The sequence below is a fragment of the Equus caballus genome, chromosome 1 (genome assembly GCF_041296265.1).
Source record: "Equus caballus isolate H_3958 breed thoroughbred chromosome 1, TB-T2T, whole genome shotgun sequence".
Taxonomy (NCBI): Eukaryota; Metazoa; Chordata; class Mammalia; order Perissodactyla; family Equidae; genus Equus; species Equus caballus.
The window spans coordinates 133,806,278-133,830,506 of record NC_091684.1 but is presented as its reverse complement, the minus strand read 5'-3'; the positions used below and the strand labels follow the sequence as shown (position 1 = coordinate 133,830,506).

The window sequence follows — 24,229 nt, the reverse complement described above, 5'->3', positions numbered from 1 at the left end:
CTGGAAAACTTTGGAGCAAAATAGCAGTCTTTGGCTGTTTAACAACTTAGTGTTGGCTGTTAAGGAGCAAAGCCAGTGTTATCTGTCAGTGGACCTGTTTTCTTGTTTTCTGTTCTCTTTTCATTTGCAGAGAAATCAAAGTATTTTAGTGTAATCGGAAAACTTGAATATAGAGAAGGAGGTCCAAACCAAAGATTTCTGTTAAGCTATGAATTTAAAAAAATTTTTGGTGTGATTAGTGTTCTAGGTTTTAGAAATGGAAACATACCAAAGAAAATACTTCACCTACATATTCTCGAATGTAAGGTATAATGGTAACATGACGTTGCTGCAAATATAGCTCATTCTCTAGTGCTCATTGCAGGTATAGATAGGTGTTCGTGAACAGAATATGAACTTGATTTCTGTGATGGCAGAATTATCCTCTATTTTTGAATCTCTGATACTGTTTTAAAGAGAATGGCTTTTTTGTTTTCATAAGACTTTAATACTTGAGCCTGAAGTTAACTAATTGTTTTCATTCTTGTCACGTTTATTGCTAACAGTGTTAGATTTATAGTAATTTCGTCCTTTTAAGTTACCACTGTATGGAAATTTGAATTTCTGTCCTTTTTGGAAGTAATGTGGCATCTTGTAATAAAATTAAAAGGACACAACAATCCTACTCCTAGACCTGTATCCCATCGAAGTGAAAGCAACACAGAAGCATGTAGTCCAAGTGTATTCACTGCAGTACTGTTTATAGTGGCAAAAACTGGAAACAAAGTGAATGCCCATTATTAGAGTGATGGGTGATTTCTAATATTTCCATAGTTGGGAATATTATGTGGCCATTAAAAAGAATGTTAGAACTACATGTGTTAAGTTGGAGGGATTTCTGTGGTATACATTTTAAATAAAAGCTAGATGTGGAGTCCGGTATATTGTTTGATCCTAATTTTGTGACAGAAAAAGACACATAGATCTGTAGATATGAATATGTAGATGTGGAGGAAGGAAGACTAAAAGACTTAAAACTCACAGAGAACTTTGAACAAATGCATGAGTAAGAATGCTGCAGTAAAGCCCTTGAGGTCAGGAGACATCCCAGCAAAACACAGTGAAACTAGCACAGTGCGGAACACAGGAATTCTAATATGCTACTAAAACTACTTAGAATTGTTTTAGTTCCTTAGGGAGGAAAACTGGGGATGGATATTTATATTTTGTTTAAGAATATATTATAAATGGTTTAGAGTTTTTTGTTTTTTTTAAAAAAACAAGCAAATAGCTCTGGTTTCCATTGTTTATACTTATAAAATTTTTTGTAATTCCCTAATGCCCATTGTTTGATGTATTTGTATAAACACCTTTCTTCCTGTAAATTAAAAGATTAACCCTTTCAGAACAGAAAGTAAAAATTACTACTGCGCTAGTTGATTTGGCTCAGATGTGGTGCCTAGGACATATCAATTGTTACATGAATATTTGTTAGATGAATTAATCACAGAACTACATAAAAAGAATAAAAAAAAGATCCATAATAAATTTATTATACATACATCCTAGCTATAAATGCAATCAAGCAGGCTAATAGAATCCTTTCCATTTCAGTGTTCTGAAAGATCTTTTGAGAATGAGACTCATCAAAGCGCTTACAATTTATTTTAATTCTCTTTTGTGCAGAAAGTGGGGTTGCTGACCCGTGAAGATGCTTTTTGAGCCTTTAAGATTCTTTACCTACTATGTTCCCCAAAGTTAAAAAAAAAAATCCCAGATCAAAAACAATAGAGTTCTTTAGCATTTTAAAAACATATTTGTTGAGGTAAAATACACCATATTGTTTACCCATTTTAAGCGTACAGTTTGATTAATTTTAGTAAATTTACATAGTTGCACAACTGCCACCGCAGTCTACTTATGTCCATCATTCCCAACAGTTCCCTTGTGTCCATTTGCAGCCAATCCCTACTCCTAACCCCAGCATACCACTGATCTGCTTTCTGTCTCCATCGTTTTACCTTTTCTAGCAATTTCATATAGTAGAAGCACACAATATGTAGGCTTATGTGTCTTACTTTTACTTAGCATGTTTTTTGAGGTTCATTCATGTTGCATGTAGCAGTAGTTTGTTCCTTTTTATTTCTAAGCAGTATTGCATTGTATGAATATGTACATTTTGTTTACGCACCAACTGATGAACATTTGGATTGTTTCCTGGTTTTGACTATTGAGAATAATTTTATGCATATTGGCATACAGATCTTTGCGTGGATGTGTTTTCCTTTCTCTAGGAGTGGAATTGCTGGGTTGTTTGGTAAGTGTATGTTTGAAAAAAAACCTGCCAAACTGTTTTCTAGAGTGGCTGTATACCATTTTATGTTCCGATGAGCAATGCTTAAGGTTTTCAGTTTTTCCACATCCTTGATGACGCTTGGTATTGTCAGTCTTTTTTGTTTTAGCTATTCTAGTGAATGTGTAGTGGTGGTTATTGTGGTTTTAATTTGTGTTTGCCCAATGAATAATGATATTGAGTGTAATCACTACTTATTCCTCCATAATTCTTTGGTGAAGTGTCTCTACGAATCTTTTGCCCATTTTTAAGTGGGTGATTTTATTATTGAGTTTTCTGTATTTGTTAAATCAAGATAATAAAATAGCTGAAAGAACAAATTATGTATTCTCTTTTATTTTGAGGATTAATTTTTTGTTGTGATGGAATACATCTTCTAAAAGAAGGAATAAAAGGTTATATGTAAGTTTTAAAGAACAATACTGGAAACTTGTATTCCTGCATCACAGGTTAAGAAATGGGTCATTAACAATAACTTTGAAACCTCCTAAATGTCTCTACTGCATTTTCCTCCTTTCTCAGCAGAAGTACTCTCTTTCCTCAATTTTATGTTAATTATTATTTTGCCTTTATTTATAATTTTACCGTATTTAATACCCCTAAATAATATATGGATCATCATTAATGTTTATTAGTTTTTCAGTGCTATATAGTATCCTATTTTAGGAAATTACCACAATTAATTTAGCCCTTCTACTACATAGAGATGTGGGTTATTTCTGATTTTTTTTTCAGCTTTATTGAGTTGTAATTGACAAAGTGGGAAGATACTTAAAGTATACAACATGATAATTTGATATTCGTATATGTTGTGAAGGGATTCCCACCATCAAGTTAATTAACACATCCATCACCCTACATACGTACTTTTTTTTTGGTGAAAACATTTAAGTTCTACTCTCTTAGCAAATTTCAACTCTGCAATACGGTGTTATCAACTATAATCACCATGTTATAAATTAGATTCTTAGACCTTATTCATCCTATAACTGAAAGTTTGTACCCTTTTACCAGCCTCTCCCTATTTCCCCCACCTCCCAACCCCTGACAACCACTTTTCTACTCTAAGTTCAACTTTTTTTCCTTCTGATTTTTTGTTAGTAAAAAGAGTGCTGCTACAAACAGGGCCAGGACAAGGGTAAGGCAAGTGAAGTGCTTAAGGTGCAAAATTTAAGGAGTAAGAGTATCTCAGCCCTGGCTATGAACATTCTTACACATTGTCTCCAGATCTAAGATTTCTCTAGAATATTCCTAGAAACGAATTGCTGGATCATAGGGTGTGTACATCTTCAACTTTTATTACTAATGGGAAACACTAAGGTGGTTGTAACAATTTATGCTTCTACCTCCACCAGTTCCTGTTGCTTACATCCTTGATATTGTTATAGTTTTAAGTTTTGTCAGTATGGTGGACATGAAATGAAGTCTTAATGTGATATTAATTTACGTTTCCCTGATTATTAATGAAGTAGAACCTTATTGGTTGTCTCCTTTCCTTTTCTGTGCAATGCCTGGTTCATATGGTTTTTTTTGCTTTTTGGGGTTTTTTTTAAAGATTGACGCCTGAGCTAACATCTGTTGCCAATATTCTGGGGGTTTTTTTCCTTCTTCCCAAAGCCCCCCAGTACATAGTTGTATATTTTAGCTGTAAGTCCTTCTGGCTCTGCTATGTGGGATGTCGCCTCAACATGGCTTGATGAGCGATGCCATGTCTGTGCCCAGGATCCGAACTGGTGAAACCCTGGGCCACCACAATAGAGCATGCGAATTTAATCATGCGGCCATGGGGCTAGCCCCACATATGTTTTTCTTATTTTGCTACTTTGCTGCTTACTTTTTGTATTGATTTGTGGTTATTTATTGTTTCTGACTGCTAATCCTTTGTCTTTTTTTTTGGTTTTGTTTTGTATTACAGTTGTCTTCTTAGTTTTGTATCTTCACTTCTTTTTTGAAACACAAGTTCTTAATTTTAATGTAGTTGAATATTTAGATCTTTTCTTAATTGATTTGTGCTTTTATATCTTATTGAAGTAATCCTTCTCTACCCTCTATTTTTTTCCTAAAAGTTTTAAAATTTGCTTTTTCTATTTTAGTCTTCAGTCTGTTTAAATTCATTTTCATTTTCCTGATAAAGCTTTTTCTCTTGAAGTCTGTTTTGTGTAATGTTAATGTTGCTACTGTGGTTATGTTTTGGTTTCTGTTTTTCTGGTGCGTCTTTTCCAATTGTTTTACTTTGTTTTTCTTTGCTCTTATGTTTTGGACGTGTCTTTATACAAATAGCATACATCTAGATTTTTGAAAACATCTATCTTGATAATCTGTCTTTTACCTGGAGAATTTCATTTTTTTCTCCTTTTCTTGCTTTTTTTTTTTTTGTGGCTTAGTTGTCTGTCTTTTTCTCTCCGATCTGCTCTTCTCATTTTGTTCCTTGGAAGTTAGATGCTCCATTCCTTAGTCTTCCTTTAGTGAGTACCTCGATTTTTTTATAACACATATTTAACTTAAATTTCAAACTTAAATCTGAATAATACAGGGATCATTGAATGCTTTATTCCCAGTTGCCTTCTGCTGATGCATGCCATTGTTGTTTAGTTTTGTAGTTTTTGTATTTCTCAGTTCAACACCACAAAGTATACTTTTTGTTGTTGTTTTATTCAGTCAGTAGATGCTTAGAATACTTCCATATTTTACCAATTCCTATGCTTATTCCACTCCCCCATTCTGGGGTTAGTTTCCTTTTCCTAATGTATGTCCTTTAAAAGTTTATTTAGTGAGTCTAAAAACTCTTAAATTGTATTTGTCTGAAAGTCTTTTTCTTTTCTTTTTGGTGAGGAAGATTTGCTCTGAGCTAACATCTGTTACCAATCTTCCTCTTGTTTTTTTTGCTTAAGGATGATTAGCCTTGAGCTAACATCTGTGTTATTTGTCCTCTGTTTTGTATGTGGGTCGCTGCCACATCATAGCTTGACAAGTTGTGTAGGTCTGTGCCTGGGATCCAAAACTGCGAACCCAGGCAGCCCAGGCAGAGCGTGCTGGACTTAACCACTGTACAACCAGGCCAGGCCCTGAAAATCTTTTTAATTTGCCATTGTTCTTGAAAGTTAGTTTTGATTGGTGTAAGAGTTTAGATCAGGGGTTGGTAAACTATTTTTGTAAAGGGCCAATAATGAATATTTTGGGCTTTGTGGGCCATACAGTCTCTGTCACAAGGTAACTCAACTGTGCAGTTAGTGCAGAAGCAACCATGGATGATACGTAAGCATGTGTTTGGTTTATTATAAAATTTTGTTTATAGACACTGAAATTTGAATTTTTTATGATTTTCGTGTGTTATGAAATAGTACTTTTTTTTTTCCTTTTTTTTTTTTTTAAAGATTTTATTTTTTCCTTTTTCTCCCCAAAGCCCCCCGGTACATAGTTGTATATTCTTCGTTGTGGGTTCTTCTAGTTGTGGCATGTGGGACGCTGCCTCAGCATGGTCTGATGAGCAGTGCCATGTCTGCGCCCAGGATTCGAACCAACGAAACACTGGGCTGCCTGCAGCGGAGCGCGCGAACTTAACCACTCGGCCACGGGGCCAGCCCCGAAATAGTACTTTTTTTAACTATTAAAAAAATGTAAAAAACTTTCTTAGTTTGTGGGCCATATAGAAATGGGCTGGATGTGACCTGAAGCCATAGTTTGCAGACCTTGTGTCTGAATTAACACGCACTTTACTTAGTACCTGACACTTGGGAGTAATTGTTCTTAGAATGTTTTAATGTGATATTCCATTTTCAATTGTTGAGAAGTCAGCTGTCTAATGCAACTGTCCTTTCTTTTTCGGTAATCTGCTGATATGTTTTTTTCTTTGGTTGCTTTTAAGAACTTATTTTTTCTGGTACAGGTCTCTATGTTGTATCTAAATGTGGATTCATTTTAATTTAACCTGGTCAGGATTGGTTGAGCATCCAGAATCTAACGATTAATGTTTCATTACTTCTGGAAATTTTCAGCTGTTATTTTTGCTTATATCATACCATATCATATATAACATAGGAGGTAGATATGTATAAGAAAAATCCATTTGGAGACTTTCTGTATGGTGTAAGATAGTATCTATTATATTAAATAATGTCCCATTAACAGAACTCCCTCCTAGAATTGAGTGCCTCCTAGAAATGGTTTCTGTGTAGATGACCTCATAAACTGCAGTTTATCAAAGTTACCACTTTTCTGGTTTGGCCTCATATGTGTAGCATTAAATATAATACTAATATGTAGTGTCTAAGATCTTAGTGCATGTATCTGTACACATTTTATCATGCATTATAATTACACGTTATAAATACACATAAATGTATGTTATAAATATGCATTACACATTATTAATAGTTTGGATAGCAAAAGTACGACGACATTTGTTTTTTAAACCATGTTATAAATAAGTTTTTGTATCTATATGTAGTTGATTGATTAATTGCATGATTGGAGAGCTACTGATTATGGTTATTTGAAAGCTTACTTAAGTTATCAAGATTTATGGTGGTGCTCTAACATAGACTTCTTTCATTTCAGAGAACTCAGTTTTCTGCATCTGCTGAATCTCAGAAACCCCAGTTGAAAAAAGGTCTGTATGCAGTTTCCTTGTATGGGTATATTTACACAGATTTCTCTGTCTTATTGGGTCTTTCTAGTATTCTGTATGCATTAGAGCTTATAAAATGTGAGTGTTGGGGAAAAGCAGTTAATAGTCTAAATGTTCTGCCATATCTAGCTTTTATTTTATGGAGTTGTTAGATATTAGGGGATTGATTTTACCTGTAAATGTATTTAAATGGGGTTTTATTGTTATGTAAATTGTGTGTTAATTTTCTGTGTGTGGAGAAACCACTCTAAAGTTCCCATTGTATATATCAGGCCTCAAATAATCTCATATGTATATGTTAAATAAGTGTGAGGTTTTATAAAAATTCATTTGGGGAAGGCTGAGTTGGTGAGGACCTATACTGTAAAGAGCTACATTTTAAAATCTGGTAGAGATATGGTATATATTTTATTTAGAGGAAGAGATTCCTTCATTTGTTAACCTATAAAGTCTTAGGAGGGTTTGCATCAGGTTGTAGATAGCTATATTGGATAGTCTCCTGTGTCTAACGGACTGGGTGTCTTTGCTACTCATCAGGCATTATGTAATCCCTGAACTTTTTATTTAGCAGAGGAGACTATCTATTTTATTATATATTCATTTATTTATTATTATCTAGGTGAGGAAAACAGAGCTGAGTTGAAGGGCCTGCTTGCCAGGGTCTCGTGTGAGCTCTTGTCTGTGTACCTGAATTATGGCTACCAGGCTATTCCCCCTTTTGCAGCATGTGTTTTCCTCTTGTCTGCTAAGAGTTTTAAAGTTGATTTTGTCAGTAAATTGTTTAATTTACTTGGGACATTTCTGTTACTCTTTGAAATTATAAGACAAGTTGTTGGAAAATATGATTGCCTTTCAGGAAGTTATGTTCAAAGAGTTTTTCGGGGATACATCTTTTATTGAAAGAGCAGTACGTCTATAGATTATTTGTGAAATTTAGGTGTAATTCTGCCGACATCTAACATAATTGCTAATATTTTTTACACCATTTCTGGACATGAGAATCATCTTGCTGGGCTGTCACTTCATTTAATCACTGGGGTGATTTGGCTAGTTAGGTGGCGCTAGTAAGTATTGTGATTGTCTCTCCAGTATTCTTTCCACGCTTCCTCCAGAGTCAAACCCTGTGGTTTGTTTGGTTTGACTCCCAGTCCAGGAGAGTTGTAATTAGTATACATCGATCAAGAATTGGCACATGCTCAATTCAGGCTAATGAGTTACAAAGTTTATAGCTGTGGGGAAAAGGGACGCATTTGACATGTTCTGCTATAAAATTTAACAGTGCTGTAGTGCCCTTCCCATCAATTCTTTCTTTCTTCTCTGCAAAACAACCACTTTCTGATTTCTATTATGAATGTTTAGTTTTTCCTGTTCTTGAACCCCTCATACAGCTGAGTACTTAGCAGGTTCCAGGACCTGTGATAGGTGTTTGGAATACAAAGATAAATAGGGCATGACTTCTGCCCTAAGAGAATTGACAGTCTTCAGGGCGTATAGAATATAAATAAATAATTAAAGTGCAGTATATGCTCCCTAGTTCCTTTCTTCTGAAAGTTTAACATTTCTAATTTCTTCAACTCTTTTCACATGAAATGTTTAGAACTCTCTTGCTGTTATTGCTTTGGTCCTCTGGTGAAATTCATCGGACCTCTTGGAGGTATAGAGTTCAGGACTAAACAGAATATTCTGGGTATGGTGTGAACAGGGCCAAGTGGAATGTTTGGAGGATAAAATCTCTTCATCTGGGTCTTTTATTTCTGATAGTCCAGCTCAAGGTTGCATTGCCTTTTGGACAACCATTCATACGTTTGCAATACCACTGTATCGCATAGTGCCGGGGGCATCATTCACGTAGAGTACAATGACCATAATATGGATGATGCCCTTGAAGTTGTGCAAGGTGGTGACATAGACACCTAAAATATCAAGGGTTTAACCTGCTCTTAACCTGCCCTTAATTTCTCGCTTCCGTAACCCATAATTTTATCTGTTGATATAGTGAAGTACAGCGATTGAATTTGGGGATGTCGTACCAACCTTGCATTTCTGGATTAACTCCCCATGGTCATTATGTATTAGCCTTTTTATCTATTGCCGATTCAATTTGCTAATATTTTCTTAAGGATTTTTGCAGCTGTGCTCATGAGGGATGTTGGTCTGTAGTTTTCTTTTTTTGCCATGCTTTGGTCTATTTTTGTTATCAGAGTTATGCTGGCCTCAAAATGAGTTGGGAACTATTCCCACTTCCATTTCCTGGAAGATTTTGTATAGAATTTCTTTCTTTCTCAAATGTTTGCTAGAATGTGACAGTGAAGCAATCCAGGCCTAGATTTTTCTTTCTTGGAAGATTAAGTACAAACTCAATTTCTTTAATAGATATGGGACTATTCTAGTTATATATTTCTTTAGAGAGAGCTTTGACAATCTTTTTCTTTCAGAGAAGTTTGTCTGTTTTGTCCCAGTTATCAAATTTATTAGCATAAAGGTCATAATACTCCTATATGTTCCTTTTAATGTCTGTAGGATGTAGTGATGTTCCCTCTCTTGTTCTTGATTTTGATAATTTATGTCTTCTCTCTTTTTTTTCTTTGATCAGTCTGGCTAGAGGTTTATACATTTTATTGATCTTTTCAAAGAACCAGCTTTTGATTTTATTGCTTTTTCTCTATTTCTTTTCTGTTTCAATTTCATTGATTTCTGCTCTTATCTAATATTGTCTTGTGTAAAATTTGCTCTTTTTGCAATTTCTTAAGGTAGAAACTTAGATCACTGATTTGAGATCTTCTTTTCTTTTATAAACATTTAGTACTTTACATTTCCTTTTAAGCAGTGCTTAACTGGTTCATACACATTTCAAATGTTTTTTAACTTTTGTGCAATTCTAAATATTTTAAAATTTTCTTTGTATTCTGCTTTGACCCATGACTATTAAGAAAGGTATTGATTAATGTCCATATATTTGAAGAATTTTCCAGATGTCTTTTTGTTATTGGTTTCTAGTTTAATTCTATTATGGTTAGAGAACATACTTTATATGGTTTGTTTTATGGCCCAGAATGTGGTCTATGTTGGTGAATGTTCCATACGCCTCAAAACGAATGCATACTATGCTTCTGTTGGATGGAATATTCTATAAATGTCAATTAAGTCAAGTTGATTGATACTGTTGTTCTATATACTTATTGATACAGATATTAATATTCTTTCTGGAAAGATACTGATATCCTTAATGAGAGAAGAGTGTTGAATTATGCAAACATAATTATGGATTTGTCTATTTCTATTTTCAGTCTATCAATTTTTGCTTTATTTCAAAGATGTGGTTGGATGCACATGCATTTAGGATTGTTTGACTTTTTGGTGAATTGACCCTTTTATCATTATGTGATGTCCCCCCCCTATCCTTCATAATATTCCTTGTTTGAAGTGTGCTTTGATGAGAATATAGCCATTCTAGTTTTGTTTTGACTAGTGTTTGCATGGTAATTAAAGTATAGTTTACATACAGTAAAATTCACCCCCCTTTTTTTTTTTGGTGAGGAAGATTGGCCCTGAACTAATATCTGTTGCCAATCTTCCTCTTTTTGCTTGAGGAAGATTGTTACTGAGCTAACATCTGTGCCAGTCTTCGTCTATTTTGCATGTGGGATGCTGCCACAGCGTAGCTTGATGAAAAGTGTGTAGGTCCACACCTGGGATCTGAACCCTTGAACTCCAGGCCACTGACGCGGAGTGCACTGAACTTAACCAATATGCCACCTGGCCGGCCCAAAATTCACCTTCTTTTAGTATAAAGTTCTAGGAGTTTTGACAAATGAAAATAGCATGTACCCACCCCCACCACAATCAAGATATAGAACAGCTTAATCACCCTCAAAAATTCACCTTGACTTTGTAGTAAACTTCTTCCACTTCCAATTGCTGGCAACCATAGATCTTTTTTTTTTCTTCCTATAGTTTTCTTTTCCAGAACATCACATAAATGGAATCATACATTATGTAACCTTTCGGGGGGCTTTTTTCACTTAGCATAATGTTTTTGAGATTTATCCATGTTATTGTGTGTCTGAGTTTCTTTTTGTTGATGAACAGCAGTATTCAGTTTTATATGTATGCCACAGCTTATTCATCTGTTCATCAGTTGAAGGACATTTGGGTTCTTTTCTGCTTTTGGCTATTACAAATAAAGCAGCTATAAACATTTGCTTATGGTTTTTGTGTGAACATGTTTTCATTTCACTTGTGTAAGTACCTTAGAGTGAGATTGCTGCATAGTATTGTGAATATATAGTTAAGTTTATTAGAAATTACCGAGCTGTTTACCAAAGTAGTTACACTATTTTGTATTTCCATCTGCAAAGTATGTGTGCTCCGGTTACTCCACATCCAGGTCAGCACTTGGTAATTTTCAGTTTTTTGTAAAAACAAAAACAAAAACAAAAAAAACCCTTCTAGTGGATATATAGTGGTATTGCACCGTTGTTTCAGTTTGCGTTTTCTTGATGACTGTTGATGTTGAACATCTTTTCATGTGCTTGTCCATAATCCCTGTGTCTTTTTTGGGGAAGTGTCTAAATAATTTGCTCACTTTGAAAAAAATTCAATTCTTTGTTTTCTTAATATTAAATGTTTAGAGTTCTTTATATATTCTGGGAACAAGTTATGTTTATCTTTATCAGATAGGTGATTTGACATATTTTCTCTGTCTGAAGCTTGTCTTTTCATGCTTTTCACAGTGTCTTTGGAAAAATGGATATTTTTAATTTTGATGAAGCCTAATTTATCAATTTCTTTCTTTTATGAATCATGCTTTTGGTGTAATATCTAAGACATGTTTGCCTAACCCAAGGTCACAAAGATATTCTCCTATGTTTTCTCCTAGAAGTTTTATACTTTTATGTTTTACATTTTTGTCTATGATCCATTTTGCATTAAGTTTTTGTATATAGTGCAGAGTATAGATTGAGGTTTTTTTAACATATGGATGTCCAGTTCTTTCAGCACCATTTATAGAAAAGGCTATCTTTGCTTCATTGATTTGATTCAGCATCTTTGTTGAAAATCAGTTGACTGTATAATTGTGGATTTATTTCTGCACTCTCTATTATCTTCCATATATCTATATGTTTGTGTATTTGCCAGTAGCCTGCCGATTACTGTAACTTTAGGTGAGTCTTGAAATCAGGTATTGTTAGCCCTCCAGCATTGTTCTTTCTAAAAATTGTTTTGTCTGTTCTTGTTTCTTTGCCTCTCACATAAGTTTTAGAATCTGTTGTTTTCTATAATTTATCCTCTGAAAATTTGATAACAGTTACATTGAAGCTGTAGATCAGTTTGGGGAGAATTGACATTTTAACAATATTGAGTTTTTAAATTCATGGACATGATTTATCTCACCATTGATTTAGGTGTTCTTTGATTTCTTTCATTAGCGTTTTGTAGTTTTCAGCATAGTGATCTTGCACATATTTTGTTAAATTTATACCTAAGTCATGTTTATTGGTGCTGTGGTACATGTTAATTCTTATTTATTTCAATTCCCAATTGTTCATTGTTAGTGTATAGAAATACAATTATATATTAACCTTGTTTCCTGCAACGTTTCTAGACTTACTGATTCTAGTAGCTTTTTCATAGATTCTTGGTATTTTTAAAATATAGACAGTGGTGTGAATAGAGATCATTTTATTTCTTCATTTCTAATTTGTCTGTCTTTAACTTATCTTTTTCTTACCTAATTGTACAGGCTAGGATCTTCAATATGTTGTTGAATAAGAGCAGTGAGAACCTTGTTCACAGGAGAACATTCTTTTTGTCACCATTAAATGTGATGTTACCTCTAGGTTTTGTGTAAATGCACTTCATTACATTGAGGAAGTATCCTTCTATTCCTATTTTACTGAGAGATTTTTACCACAAATGGATGTTCAATTTTGCCAAATGCTTTTTCTGCATCTATTGAGATGATCATGTTGTTTTTCTTTTCGAATGGTGAATTACACAAATCAATTTTTGAATATTGAGCCCGCCTTGGATTCCTGAGGTAAAACTCACACAGATAGGATGTTTTTCTTTTTATGTATTATTAGATTTGATTTCCTAAAATTTTTGTTAAGGACTTCTACATCAGTGTTCCTGAATGGTGTTGGTATATAATTTTCTTTTCTTATAATGTTTTTGTTTGATTTTGGTATAGGGTAATGCTGACCATCTCATAAATGATTTGGGAAATAGTCTCTCCTCTTTAATTTTCTGGAAGAGTTTGTAGGGAATTGACTAATTTCATCTTTAAATATTTACTGGAATCCTCCTATGAAGCCATTTGGGCCTGGAGTTTTCTTTGTAGAAGTGTTTTCAACTACAAGTTCAATTTCTTTAATAAATATAAGTCTAGACAGGTTATCTGTTTCTTTTTGAGCGAGCTTTGGGAGTTTATATCTTTCAAGGAAGTTTTAAAGCCCAAGTTTTCAAATTTATTGGCATAAATTTCACAATTTTTACCAAACCCTAGATTGGAATTGGAGGTATTAGTATTGAACGCATGGTTTTTACTATAGATACGTAGGTGTAGAATATATTTTTCTATAATTCTGTCCACTGAGAAGGGTTAGCAGCAGTGACATCCTAGTAACAGTGAGCATAGTTAGTTCCCAGGTCTTAATTTCTAGATATTATTCTCCAGAGAAATGCCTAATTCCATGGCTAAGGCTAGGAAAGTACAAGATGAACCTGGGACATCGTGTGCCAGAAAGTAAGGAATGGCCTACAGAGCGATGGGAATTTGTCAAAAAGATGTAGGAGTGGGTTTGAAGGTCTTTCACTGGCCACTGGCCAATTCTGGAATGATTTAAGCCTCAGGTAATCATTGTAATGAATTATAACACGTTGAATAAAATAAGAATATAGCAGTTCATACTGATAAAAATATACTAATAAATAATACATGAAGGAAAAGGAAAAGCTCTTTTTTAATAAAATAGAATGATAACTAATAAGTGTAGAAGGAATGATAGAATTAGAAAATCACCATTTGGCAGCCATCATAGCAATAACTGACTCATGCAAGAGTCCTTAATGGGGTGAAAGTTTGATGAGAAAGAGGATGTTTATCTAAGTCTCTAAGCGTCTCTCTATAATAATACTTAATTATAAAGTAGTAACTTTATAGTGGGAAAACCTACTAAAAACCACCTTAACCAAGTAATAAACATCACAATAATAGGACAAATCAATATCCTGTGCCTCCTAAATCACTTCTGTGATATTCCTGCCAAAAATAATACCTTCAGTCTAATCATGAGGAAGTATTAGACAAACCCAAATTGAGGGACAGTCTACAAAATAACCAGCCTGCATTTTCCAAAAAAAAAAAAAAAATCAAGATCCTGAAAGAGAAAGATTAAAGAAGACCAAAGAGACATGACACCTGAAAGCAACACCTGGTCCTAGATTTGATTCTAGAGCAAAAAACCATAATTTAAAATGTTTTAACATTAAAGACTCTTCTTTTGCTTCCAAGGAAATTATTAGGACATTTGTTAAAATTTGAATAAGGATGGTAGAGTAGATAATAGATAATAATAGTATTGTATCAATGTTAATTTTGATAATTTTATTGAGATTATGTAAGAATGTTCTTTTTTTTCTGGAAATTATAAAGTTTTTTTGCACTAAAGGGAAATCATCAGCAGCTTACTTTCTGACAAATCTTCCAGAAAAAATTTATGTATAGAGAGAATGATAAAAAATGGGGCAAAATCTTCACATTTGGGGATTGCAGGTGAACGTTTTTCAGGGATTCTTTGCACTATTTTTTCAGCTCTTCCCTAAACCTGAAATTATTTAAAATTAAAAAATTTTAAAGGAGGGGCTGGCCCCGTGGCCGAGTGGTTGAGTTCTCGCGCTCCGCTGCAGGCGGCCCAGTGTTTCATTGGTTTGAATCCTGGGCGCGGACATGGCACTGCTTATCAAACCACACTGAGGCAGCGTCCCACATGCCACAACTAGAAGAACCCACAACGAAGAATATACAACTATGTACTGGGGGGCTTTGGGGAGAAAAAGGAAAAAAATAAAATCTTTAAAAAAAAAAAATTTTAAAGGAGTTCCTATGAGAGAGAGCCTTTCTAATAAAATCTGCATGCATATAACAAATTCTTTATTTTCATTCACATATAGAGAGGCTTCTTTTCTTTTTAACCCTACAATTCACCCATTTAAAATGTACAATTCAATGGCTTTGATATATTGCATTATCATTTTTTTGAATTGCTATTGTAACCATTTTTAGATGTACTATCCAATGGCATTAATTATATTCACAACTGTAGATGAAAATAATCCATAACCAATCTATAAATGAAAATTTGGGTGAGTTTATTCTGAGCTAAAATGTGAGGACCATGGCCCGGGGCCTTTCTTCTTGAAGGAAGTAAGGGCACCCAAAAAGTGGGGTGTACAGAGCGATTATATACCCCCAAAGAGGATGTTTCACATAGGATTGAAATGTCCTTTTACAATAGTCGCGAGACTGCTCTGTTGGCACAGTGATTGATGGACACAGCAAGGTGGCAGGTCTATTGTCTTGAGCTGAGTGGTCACAGGTGAGCCCAGCAATCACTTCCTAGCCTAAGGAAAGATGCTTATCCTTAAGGAAATGCTAATGTGGGGGAAAGTTGCACTTTTATCTTAAGGGCATTTGTTCTTGCCATAGTAAATGTTTAAAGCAGATATACAATGCATACTCAACGGCCATGTCAGGCTCTTTTGGAAGAAACAAAGTCAGGCCAAATTAGGTTTACAGCAAATGGCTTCCTCATATACTCCAGTATATTGTATTGCTTGCCATTTCTATTTGTCACAACGTTGCGCAACTATCAGCACTCTTTCTAAAACTCTTTCATCACCCCAAACAGAAACTCTGTACCCTTTTTTTTTTTTTCGTTTTTTTTAGAAAGAGTAGCCCTGAGCTAACATCTGCTGGCAATCCTCTTCTTTTTTTGGTGAGGTAGACTGGCCCTGAACTAACATCCTTGTCCATCTTCCTCTACTTTATCCGTGGGACACCTACCACAGCATGGCTTAACAAGCGGTGCGTAGGTCCGCACCTGGGTTCTGAACTAGCGAACTCTGGGCCCCCGAAGCAGAACGTGTGAACTTAACTGCTGCAACACCTGGTGGGCCCCATCTGTACCCACTAAGCAGTAACTCCATTTCCGCTTTCCCCCTAGTCCTTGGTAACTTCTCTTCTACTTTCTGTCTCTATGAATTTGCCTATTCTAGATATTTCATATGTGAAAATTAATAAACAGAAACTTTATATAAAATGTAGTTGGGAAGCCAGAAGGGGAAACTTTCCTGCCCTACATAGATAGCATAGCTGAACAGGAAGAAGAAAGACTCTCTTCTTGACCAGCAGAAAAGTCAGCCAATGAGAGACAGTCACAACTCAGCCAATGAAAATCCACTACATTTCAACTCCCAGTCTCCTCCCATGGGGTCTTTGTTTACAATAGCCTCCCAATCCCCTTTCTTTCCCCCTCTGTGAAGAGTTTTTCCTCCCTTTGTTGCTCAGGACTTGTACAGTGGCTCACTTTGGCTGCAGACACTGAATTGCAATTCTTTGTTGATCCTGAAGAAACTTAGTTTTGCTGGAGGAATAACTGGATTTTTTTTTATTGAGTTCATAATAGTTTACATGAATGTGAGATTTCAGTTGTACATTGTTTCTTGTCTGTCACCACATCAGTGCTCCCCTTCACCCCCTGTGCCCATCTCCCAACCTCCTTCCCCTGGTAACCACTGAACTGTTTTCTGTGTCCGTGGGTTTCATATTCCACATATGAGTGAAATTATCTGGTGTTTGTCTTTCTCAGTCTGGCTTATTTCACTTAGCATAATTCCCTCTAGGTCCTTCCATGTTGTTGCAAATGGGATGAATTTGTCTTTTTTTCTGGCTGAGTAGTATTCCACTGTGTATATATACCACATCTTCTTTATCCAATCTTTGGTTGATGGACACTTGGATTGCTTCCATGTCTTGGCTATTGTGAATAGTGCTGCAATGAACATAGGGGTACATATGTTATTTTTGATTGTTGACTTTAAATTGTTTGGGTAGGTACCCAATAGTGGGATAGCTGGGTCGTATGGTAGTTCTAGTTTTAGTTTTTTGAGGAATCTCCATACTGTTTTCCATAGTGGCTGCACCAGTTTGCATTCCCAACCAGCAGTGTAGGCGGGTTCCCTTTTCTCCACACCCTCTCCAACATTTCTTATTTTTAGTGTTAGTGATTATAGCCATTTTACCAGGCGAAAGGTGGTATCTTAGTGTAGTTTTGATTTACATTTCCCTGATGATTAGTGATGTTGAACATCTTTTCATGTATTTACTGGCCATCTGTATATCTTCTTTGGAAAAATGTCTGTTCATATCCTCTGCCCAGTTTTTGATCGGGTTGTTTCTTTTTTTATTAAGTTGTGTGAGTTCCTTATATATTATGGAGATTAACCCCTTGTCACATATATGATTTGCACATATTTTCTCCCAATTGGTGAGTTGTCTCTTTGTTTTGATTCTAGTTTCTTTTGAGTAACTGGCCGTTTTTTAAGGTCAGCACATATAAGCAGAATCATAAAATATTTGTCCTTTTGTGTCTGGCATAATATACTTAACATAATGTTTTAAAGGTTTAATTTAAATTCATATTGTAGCATGTGTCAGAACTTCATTCCTTTTTAAGGCAGAATAATAGTATTTCATTGTATGTATGTAATAATTTGTTTATCCATTCATCTGTTAATGGACATTTGGATTGTTTTCAACTTTTGGCTATTATGAATAATGCGGTGAACATTAGTGTACAAGTTTCTGTTTGAGTTCCTGCTTTTATTTCTTTTGGGTATATACCTAGGAATGGAATTGCTGGATCATAAACATACCTATGTTTAGCTTTTTGAGGAAATGCCAAACTGTTTTCTAGCCGCTGCACCATTTTACATTCCCACTAGCAATGTACAAGAGCTCCAGTTTCTCCACATCCTTGCCAGTAGTTATTTTCTGCTGCTGCTGCTTTTATTTAAAATGGCTATCTTAGGGGGGCTGGCCCCGTGGCTGAGTGGTTAAGTTCACGTGCTCCGCTGCAGGCGGCCCAGTGTTTCGTTGGTTCGAATCCTGGGCGTGGACGTGGCACTGCTCATCAAACCACGCTGAGGCAGCGTCCCACATACCACAACTAGAAGGACCTACAACAAAGAATATACAACTATGTACCGGGGGGCTTTGGGGAGAAAAAGGAAAAAAAATAAAATCTTAAAAAAAAAAAAAAAAAAGGCTATCTTAGGGGCTGGCCCCGTGGCCGAGTGGTTAACTTCACGTGCTCCGCTGTGGGCGGCCCAGTGTTTCATTGGTTCGAATCCTGGGCGCGGACATGGCACTGCTCATTGAACTACGCTGAGGCGTGTCCCACATGCCACAACTGGAAGGACCCACAACAAAGAATATACAACTATGTACCGGGGGGCTTTGGGGAGAAAAAGGAAAAAATAAAATCTTAAAAAAAAAAAAAAAAGCAAGTATACTTTAAAAAACATACGTAAAAAAAAATGAAATGGCTATCCTAGTATGTGTGAAAAGGTGTCTCATTGTGATTGTGATTTACATTTCCATAATGACTAAGGATGTTGTGCATATCTTTTCATGTGCTTATTGGCCATTTGTATATCTTCTTTGGAGAAATGTCTGTTCATAGCCTTTACCTGTTTTTAAATTGGGTAGTCTGTCTTTTTGTTGTTGAGGTTAGGCTTATTTGAGCAGTGATTAATTCATGTCTTTTTTTTTTTTTCTTTAAGAGATGTATGCTTCAATTATTTCACCATTTTCTTGAAAAATTTGACTCAGAACCTTATTCAGTACCATTCAGTTAAAAAAAAAAGTCTTTTTCAACATTCTTTTCTCTCTCCTTAGTCTGAAAGGAAGGTAGATTTAAAGGAATTGAGAGTCTAGTCTTGATTTAATTTTGGAATTAAAGTTTTAGCTAAGCGTCATCCTTTTTTCCCCTCATTGTCTTAAGTAGCATGTGGAACTAGAGTGATGAGTAAGTTATTTATTATTTAAAAATTATCATGTTAAGCACCCTTTGGTGCATAGAAATATGCAGGTATGGATTGACACAATACTTCTGAATAAGTTTGTCAGTAAGTATCATGAACTTTAAATGTTCATGTTGATTAACCTAGTTCTCCTGTTCTAAGATTTGTTCTAATAAAGTATCCTCAACGTGTGCAAGATATTTTTTAAAAGCAAAGATGTTCATTAGCAGATTATTTATGGTAGTGATTTACTGGAAACAACTGACACATTCAGGAATAACACAAGCCTAAGTGATTTTTCTTTCATGCAAATAAATACTATGCAACTATTTAAAATAGTGCGTCTTTTTAAAAAGCGGGATTTAAAATTGTACATAAATATCTCACTTAACATGCACATATAAGAAGATTGGGAAGAAATATGGTAAAATGATAACCATGATTATCTGTAAGTAGTATGAACATGGGAGGGTTTAAATTTGTTTTTGTTCCTGTCTGTATTTTAAAAACTTCTATAGTGAGTGTGTATATTTTTTATAAGTTTAGATATTTAGATTTTATTTTATTTTTAAACTGCTTAAATATTTTAAATACACCAGGCATATATGAATCTATTCTTGTTATAAAAAGTTCGAACAACCTCAAGAAAACTAAAATACTCCTTAAATCACCATCCAGTCCAGAGGTAATCGCTGTTGACCAGTTAGTGTGCTTCATTCAGACTTTTTATTGTGTATGTATGTGTATATATACATAGCAATAGGAATATATAATTTACTGTTATGTGGGTGTTTTATGTAAATGGTAAATACCATATTTTGCTACGTCAGTATATCTTGGAGGGCTTTCCATGTCAATAGGTAAAGAGCTCCTCTTTATTTTTAAATATAATATTCTGTAGCATGGATATATTACAGTTTCTTCTCCTTTTGATAGCATTTATATTGTTTCTAATTTTTCATTACTATGTGCTGTAATAGACGTTCTTGAACAGGAGTCATTGTGAATTGCTGGGAACAAAATATGTGCATTTTAAATTTTAATAATTTTGCTAAGTTACTTTCCAGAATGGCTATTTATATTCTTTTTTTTTTTTTTTTAAAGATTGGCACCTGAGCTAACAACAACTGTTGCCATCTTTTCTTTTTTTCCTTCTTATCCCCAGAGCCCCCCAGTACATAGTTATATGTTCTAGTTGTGAGTGCCTGTGGTTGTGCTATGTGGGCTGCCGGCTCAGCATGGCCTGATGAGCGGTGCCATGTCCGCGCCCAGAATCCGAACCAGCAAAACCCTGGGCCACCCAAGCAGACCGCACAAATGTAACCACTCGACTGGCCCCTGTATTCTTACCATTAATATTGTTACCATGTGAAGGGGCATGATCTGCTTGCCACAAGACAAAAGCCGATTGTTGAGGCAATATTGTGATAGAGAAAGGGCATTTTATTAAGGAGTAAGCTAGCAAATCAGAAGATGGTGGACTAGCATCCTAAGGAACCATCTTAAGGGGGGCACAGAATCTTGAAGCAGTTAGGGTAGGCCAGTGGGTTATAGGGGAAAGAGTTAGGAATGATGACCCTCTGGTGTTACAGACTGAGACTCATCACACCAGATAGACTCTGTCTGAGAGTCATCACATTCCTAAGGAACTTAAAAGAACAAAGTTATCATCTTATCGAAGCTGGGAGGTACATACACAAGCGGGTGTTATAAAATCTACAGAGCCAGTGGATCTCCTGGAGGGTCCATATCCAGCTGAGTTAGTTAGTCAGAGGTCATTCAAAGTTACAATGTGGTTTCTTTTCTATGATATGGCTTCCCGTATGTCAACCTGTGTTGAGCTGCTATCAATATGGAGTACCTACAGCATTTCTCTATTATTTTTTATGATGTGCACAATATAACAAAAGTAAGAAATGTGAAACACAGGATTGTATGAAGGATATGTACATCTTTTTCAGAACTTGTTTTAGCTGAGTTGCTTTCATCAGCAAACCACAGAAGATCCAACTAAAAGAGGCTTAAACAATAAGGAAATATATTGTTTTATGTAAGAGGAAGCCCTAAATTAAGAGTGGGCTCTGGGGTTGGTGATATATGAAAGCTTAGTTCTTTCTGCCTTTCTACTCCTCTGCCCACTACCTGCCTTTTCCTGAATTATAGCTACCAGTGGCATTCAGGTTCCATTTTTCTACTGCCAGAGATAAGATCTGGCTTCCCATGGTTCTTTTTTAAAAACAAGAAAGCTTTTTTTCCCAGAACCTCCTAGTAATACTCTTTTCATTGGACCAAATTGATAGGCTTGTTAATCATGGACAAAGGAGATAGGATTACCATTGAGTAGTTTAATCAACTAATATGGAGTAAATTTTGAGGAGTCAAGGATAATCATTACTGGTTGCAGAGCACAGACAAACATTAAGATAAGCAAATGGTATAAGTATTGTAAGGATACAGGAGCAAATGAGGATGCACAGGGACTGTCAGACAGTCCTGCCTTGCCCACAGTGTTGTTTTAGGAATCAACTCACTTCTGTTTCCATCGTCATATGCTCCATCTCTGCTTTTTTTCCTTGTGTTTATTCTTACTCTTTGCTTGTAGTACTGTTACTGATTTCTTCTCTTTCACTTCCCTCTACCTTTTATGATAAAAACATTTTTGTTATTTAGATAGTGTGAATATCTGAATCACACATTTTATGTTGTACAGGTATGTAAATTGGTTGACCTGAAGAATGGGATATCAGAAAATAGTTTGCTTTGTATAAAACTTTGTTTAATAGTACTCAGTAATTTCTCTTGCATTCTGGTGTCATACTGGGTTTTCAGTTAAGATGGTGCAGCAGACTCAAGTTTTGATCACTCCTGCTCCAGATACAGAACAATAATGGATAAAATGTTAGTAGAAAACATAAAGACACAGCCAGCCTGAAGGAAAATAGTTTTTAGGCAAATAGACTATTACAGAAAAAGGGAGGGTAATGGTCTTTATTTTAAAATATGTTTATGATTTTCTGAAGACAAGATCAATATAAGATCCTTATAGAAATTTGGAAAATATAGGGAAGTATGAAGAAAACAGGAAAAATATCAGCCTTAAGGATTAATGAACTTTAATTTACAAATTAAAAATCAAAGTGGTATTTTGAACAGAAAGCTTTCACATTTCTCTGTGAAATCCTTAGATGTCTTTTTAACCTCTGGTTCAGATTCTCTCAACCTTGGCGCTGTTGACATTTTGGGGAAGATAATTCTTTGTTGTGGGAGCTGTCCTATATATTGTAGGATGTTAACAGCATCTCTGGCCTCTACCCAGTAGATGTTAGTAGCACCCAGTTGTGACAACCAAAAACATCTGTAGATATTGCCAGATGTCCCCTGGTATGCAAAATTGTTCCTGGTTGAGAACCACTGGTCTCATTTAATAGTAGGATACTTGAAAGTAGAAAGCAGGAAGTTGGCAACTGAACATGAGGAATTCACACAGAAGTTGGATTAGCAAGGAGAGAGACTCGATTTGAACAAGCAGCAGTAGAAGGCATTTTGACTGAGAAATTCTGAGTTTGGATTTAGATGTTGTCTCCCAACCACCCCACCCCCCACTCCCCTTCGTTCCTCAACTTGAGAGGCCCATATCCTAGCTTGACTCTAGTCTTAAGGGTAGTGAATGCCAACTGTGGAAAGGATAAACAACTTTCTATTTGGGATTTTTGTCCAAATATATCAGGACTTTTTCAAGAACAAGCAACTTCTTATTTGGAATTGTTTATCAGAACTACTTGATGTTTCTGAGAAAATATATCCTTCATGGGGCTACTGAAGTCCTCTTCATTTCTCCCCATGATATGACCTCAGGTGACTTTCTTCTCGCCTTCAGTTGAGGACCTTATCCATCATTGAGGTGAGTGAAATTGATTTACTTCCTGGGTATATTTCCTTCCTTAAAAGAGTCTCCATTGAAGACCTTTCCTAATTTGAGGTGGCTATAGCCCAGGATGAGTTTTTTCTACAACCTGAGACCCTGTGCTTACCATGTGAAAAACTTGATCTCAGCTTGAAGTTTGCTTTTTGACCATTTTTTAATAGAAGAGGTTTTTTTTCATTGTGGCAAAATATACATAACATAAAATTTACCTCTTTAACCATTTTTAAGTGTATAGTTCAGTGGCATTAATTACATTCACAATATTGTACAACCATCACTACTATCTATTTCTAAAACTTTCATCACCCTAAACAGAAGTTGTCTACCCATTAAATAATAACTCCCCATTTCCCCCTCCCCTCTAGCCCCTGGTAACCTCTATTCTACTTTCTGTCTCCATGAATTTGTCTCTTTTAGATATTTCATCTAAGTAGAATATTTGTCCTTTTGTGTCTGGCTTATTTCACTTAGCATAATGCTTTCAAGGTTCATCCATATTGTAACATGTCGTACAGAGTTCATGCCTTTTTAAGGCTGAATAACATTCCATTGTTATTATATGCCACATTTTGTTTATCAATTTATCTCTTGATGGACTTTTGGGTTGTTTCTATAGTGTATTTTTTATGTCAGTAATTCTTTTTTGTTTGTTTATACTTTTTTAAATTTTGGTTTTATTTATTTATATTTTTTTTTTGGTGAGAAAGATTGTTGGTGAGCTAACATCTGTGCCAGTCTTCCTCTATTTTGTATGTGGGACACTGCCACAGCATGACTTGACAAGCAGTATGTAGATCCACACCCAGGATCCAAACCCATGAACCCTGAGCCACTGAAGCAGAGCATGTGAACTTAACTACTATGCCTCTAGGCTGGCCCCTATGTCAGTAATTCTCTCTTTTTTTTTTTTTTTAGAAAGATTAGCCCTGAGCTAATATCTGCCACCAATCCCCCTCTTTTTGCTGAGGAAGATTGGCCATGAGCTAACGTCTATGCCCATCTCCCCCTATTTTAAATATGGGGTGCCCGCCACAGCACAGCAGTGGGTTGGTCCACACCTGGCATCCAAACCGATGACCCCTGGGCTGCCAAAGTGGAGTGTGCGACCTTAACCACTATGCTCAGGGCAGGCCCCCTATGTCAGTAATTCTTAAAGAATTTAAAGGTTGTGGAGATTGGGAATGTTACAGATACTCTAGAAATATGTCATTTCTTATATTATATATAGCGGTTTGTTCTACAGACTAATTACCATCTA

General features: G+C 35.4%; 1 protein-coding gene across 19 annotated transcripts in view; it reads left to right on the top strand.

Annotated features, from left to right (window-relative positions):
• The window catches only part of LOC100063282 (E3 ubiquitin-protein ligase ARIH1), a 188,252-nt gene that overhangs the window by 126,406 nt on the left and 37,617 nt on the right, over window positions 1–24,229 (top strand). For 10 of the 19 annotated variants that reach the window (XR_011425444.1, XM_070233818.1, XM_070233823.1 and 7 more), the window contains one exon: window positions 6,890–6,941. Coding sequence is in view for 4 of the 19 variants with exons in the window: in XM_070233818.1 (XP_070089919.1) it covers window positions 6,890–6,941 (52 nt within the window). In the remaining 15 variants the exon portion in view is untranslated. Of the gene's footprint in view, window positions 1–2,241; window positions 2,297–4,716; window positions 4,798–5,514; window positions 5,588–6,889; window positions 6,942–22,901; window positions 22,948–24,229 lie in introns of those variants that run through there. The other 9 variants (XM_005602951.4, XM_023654123.2, XM_070233924.1 and 6 more) reach the window with 4 other exon arrangements.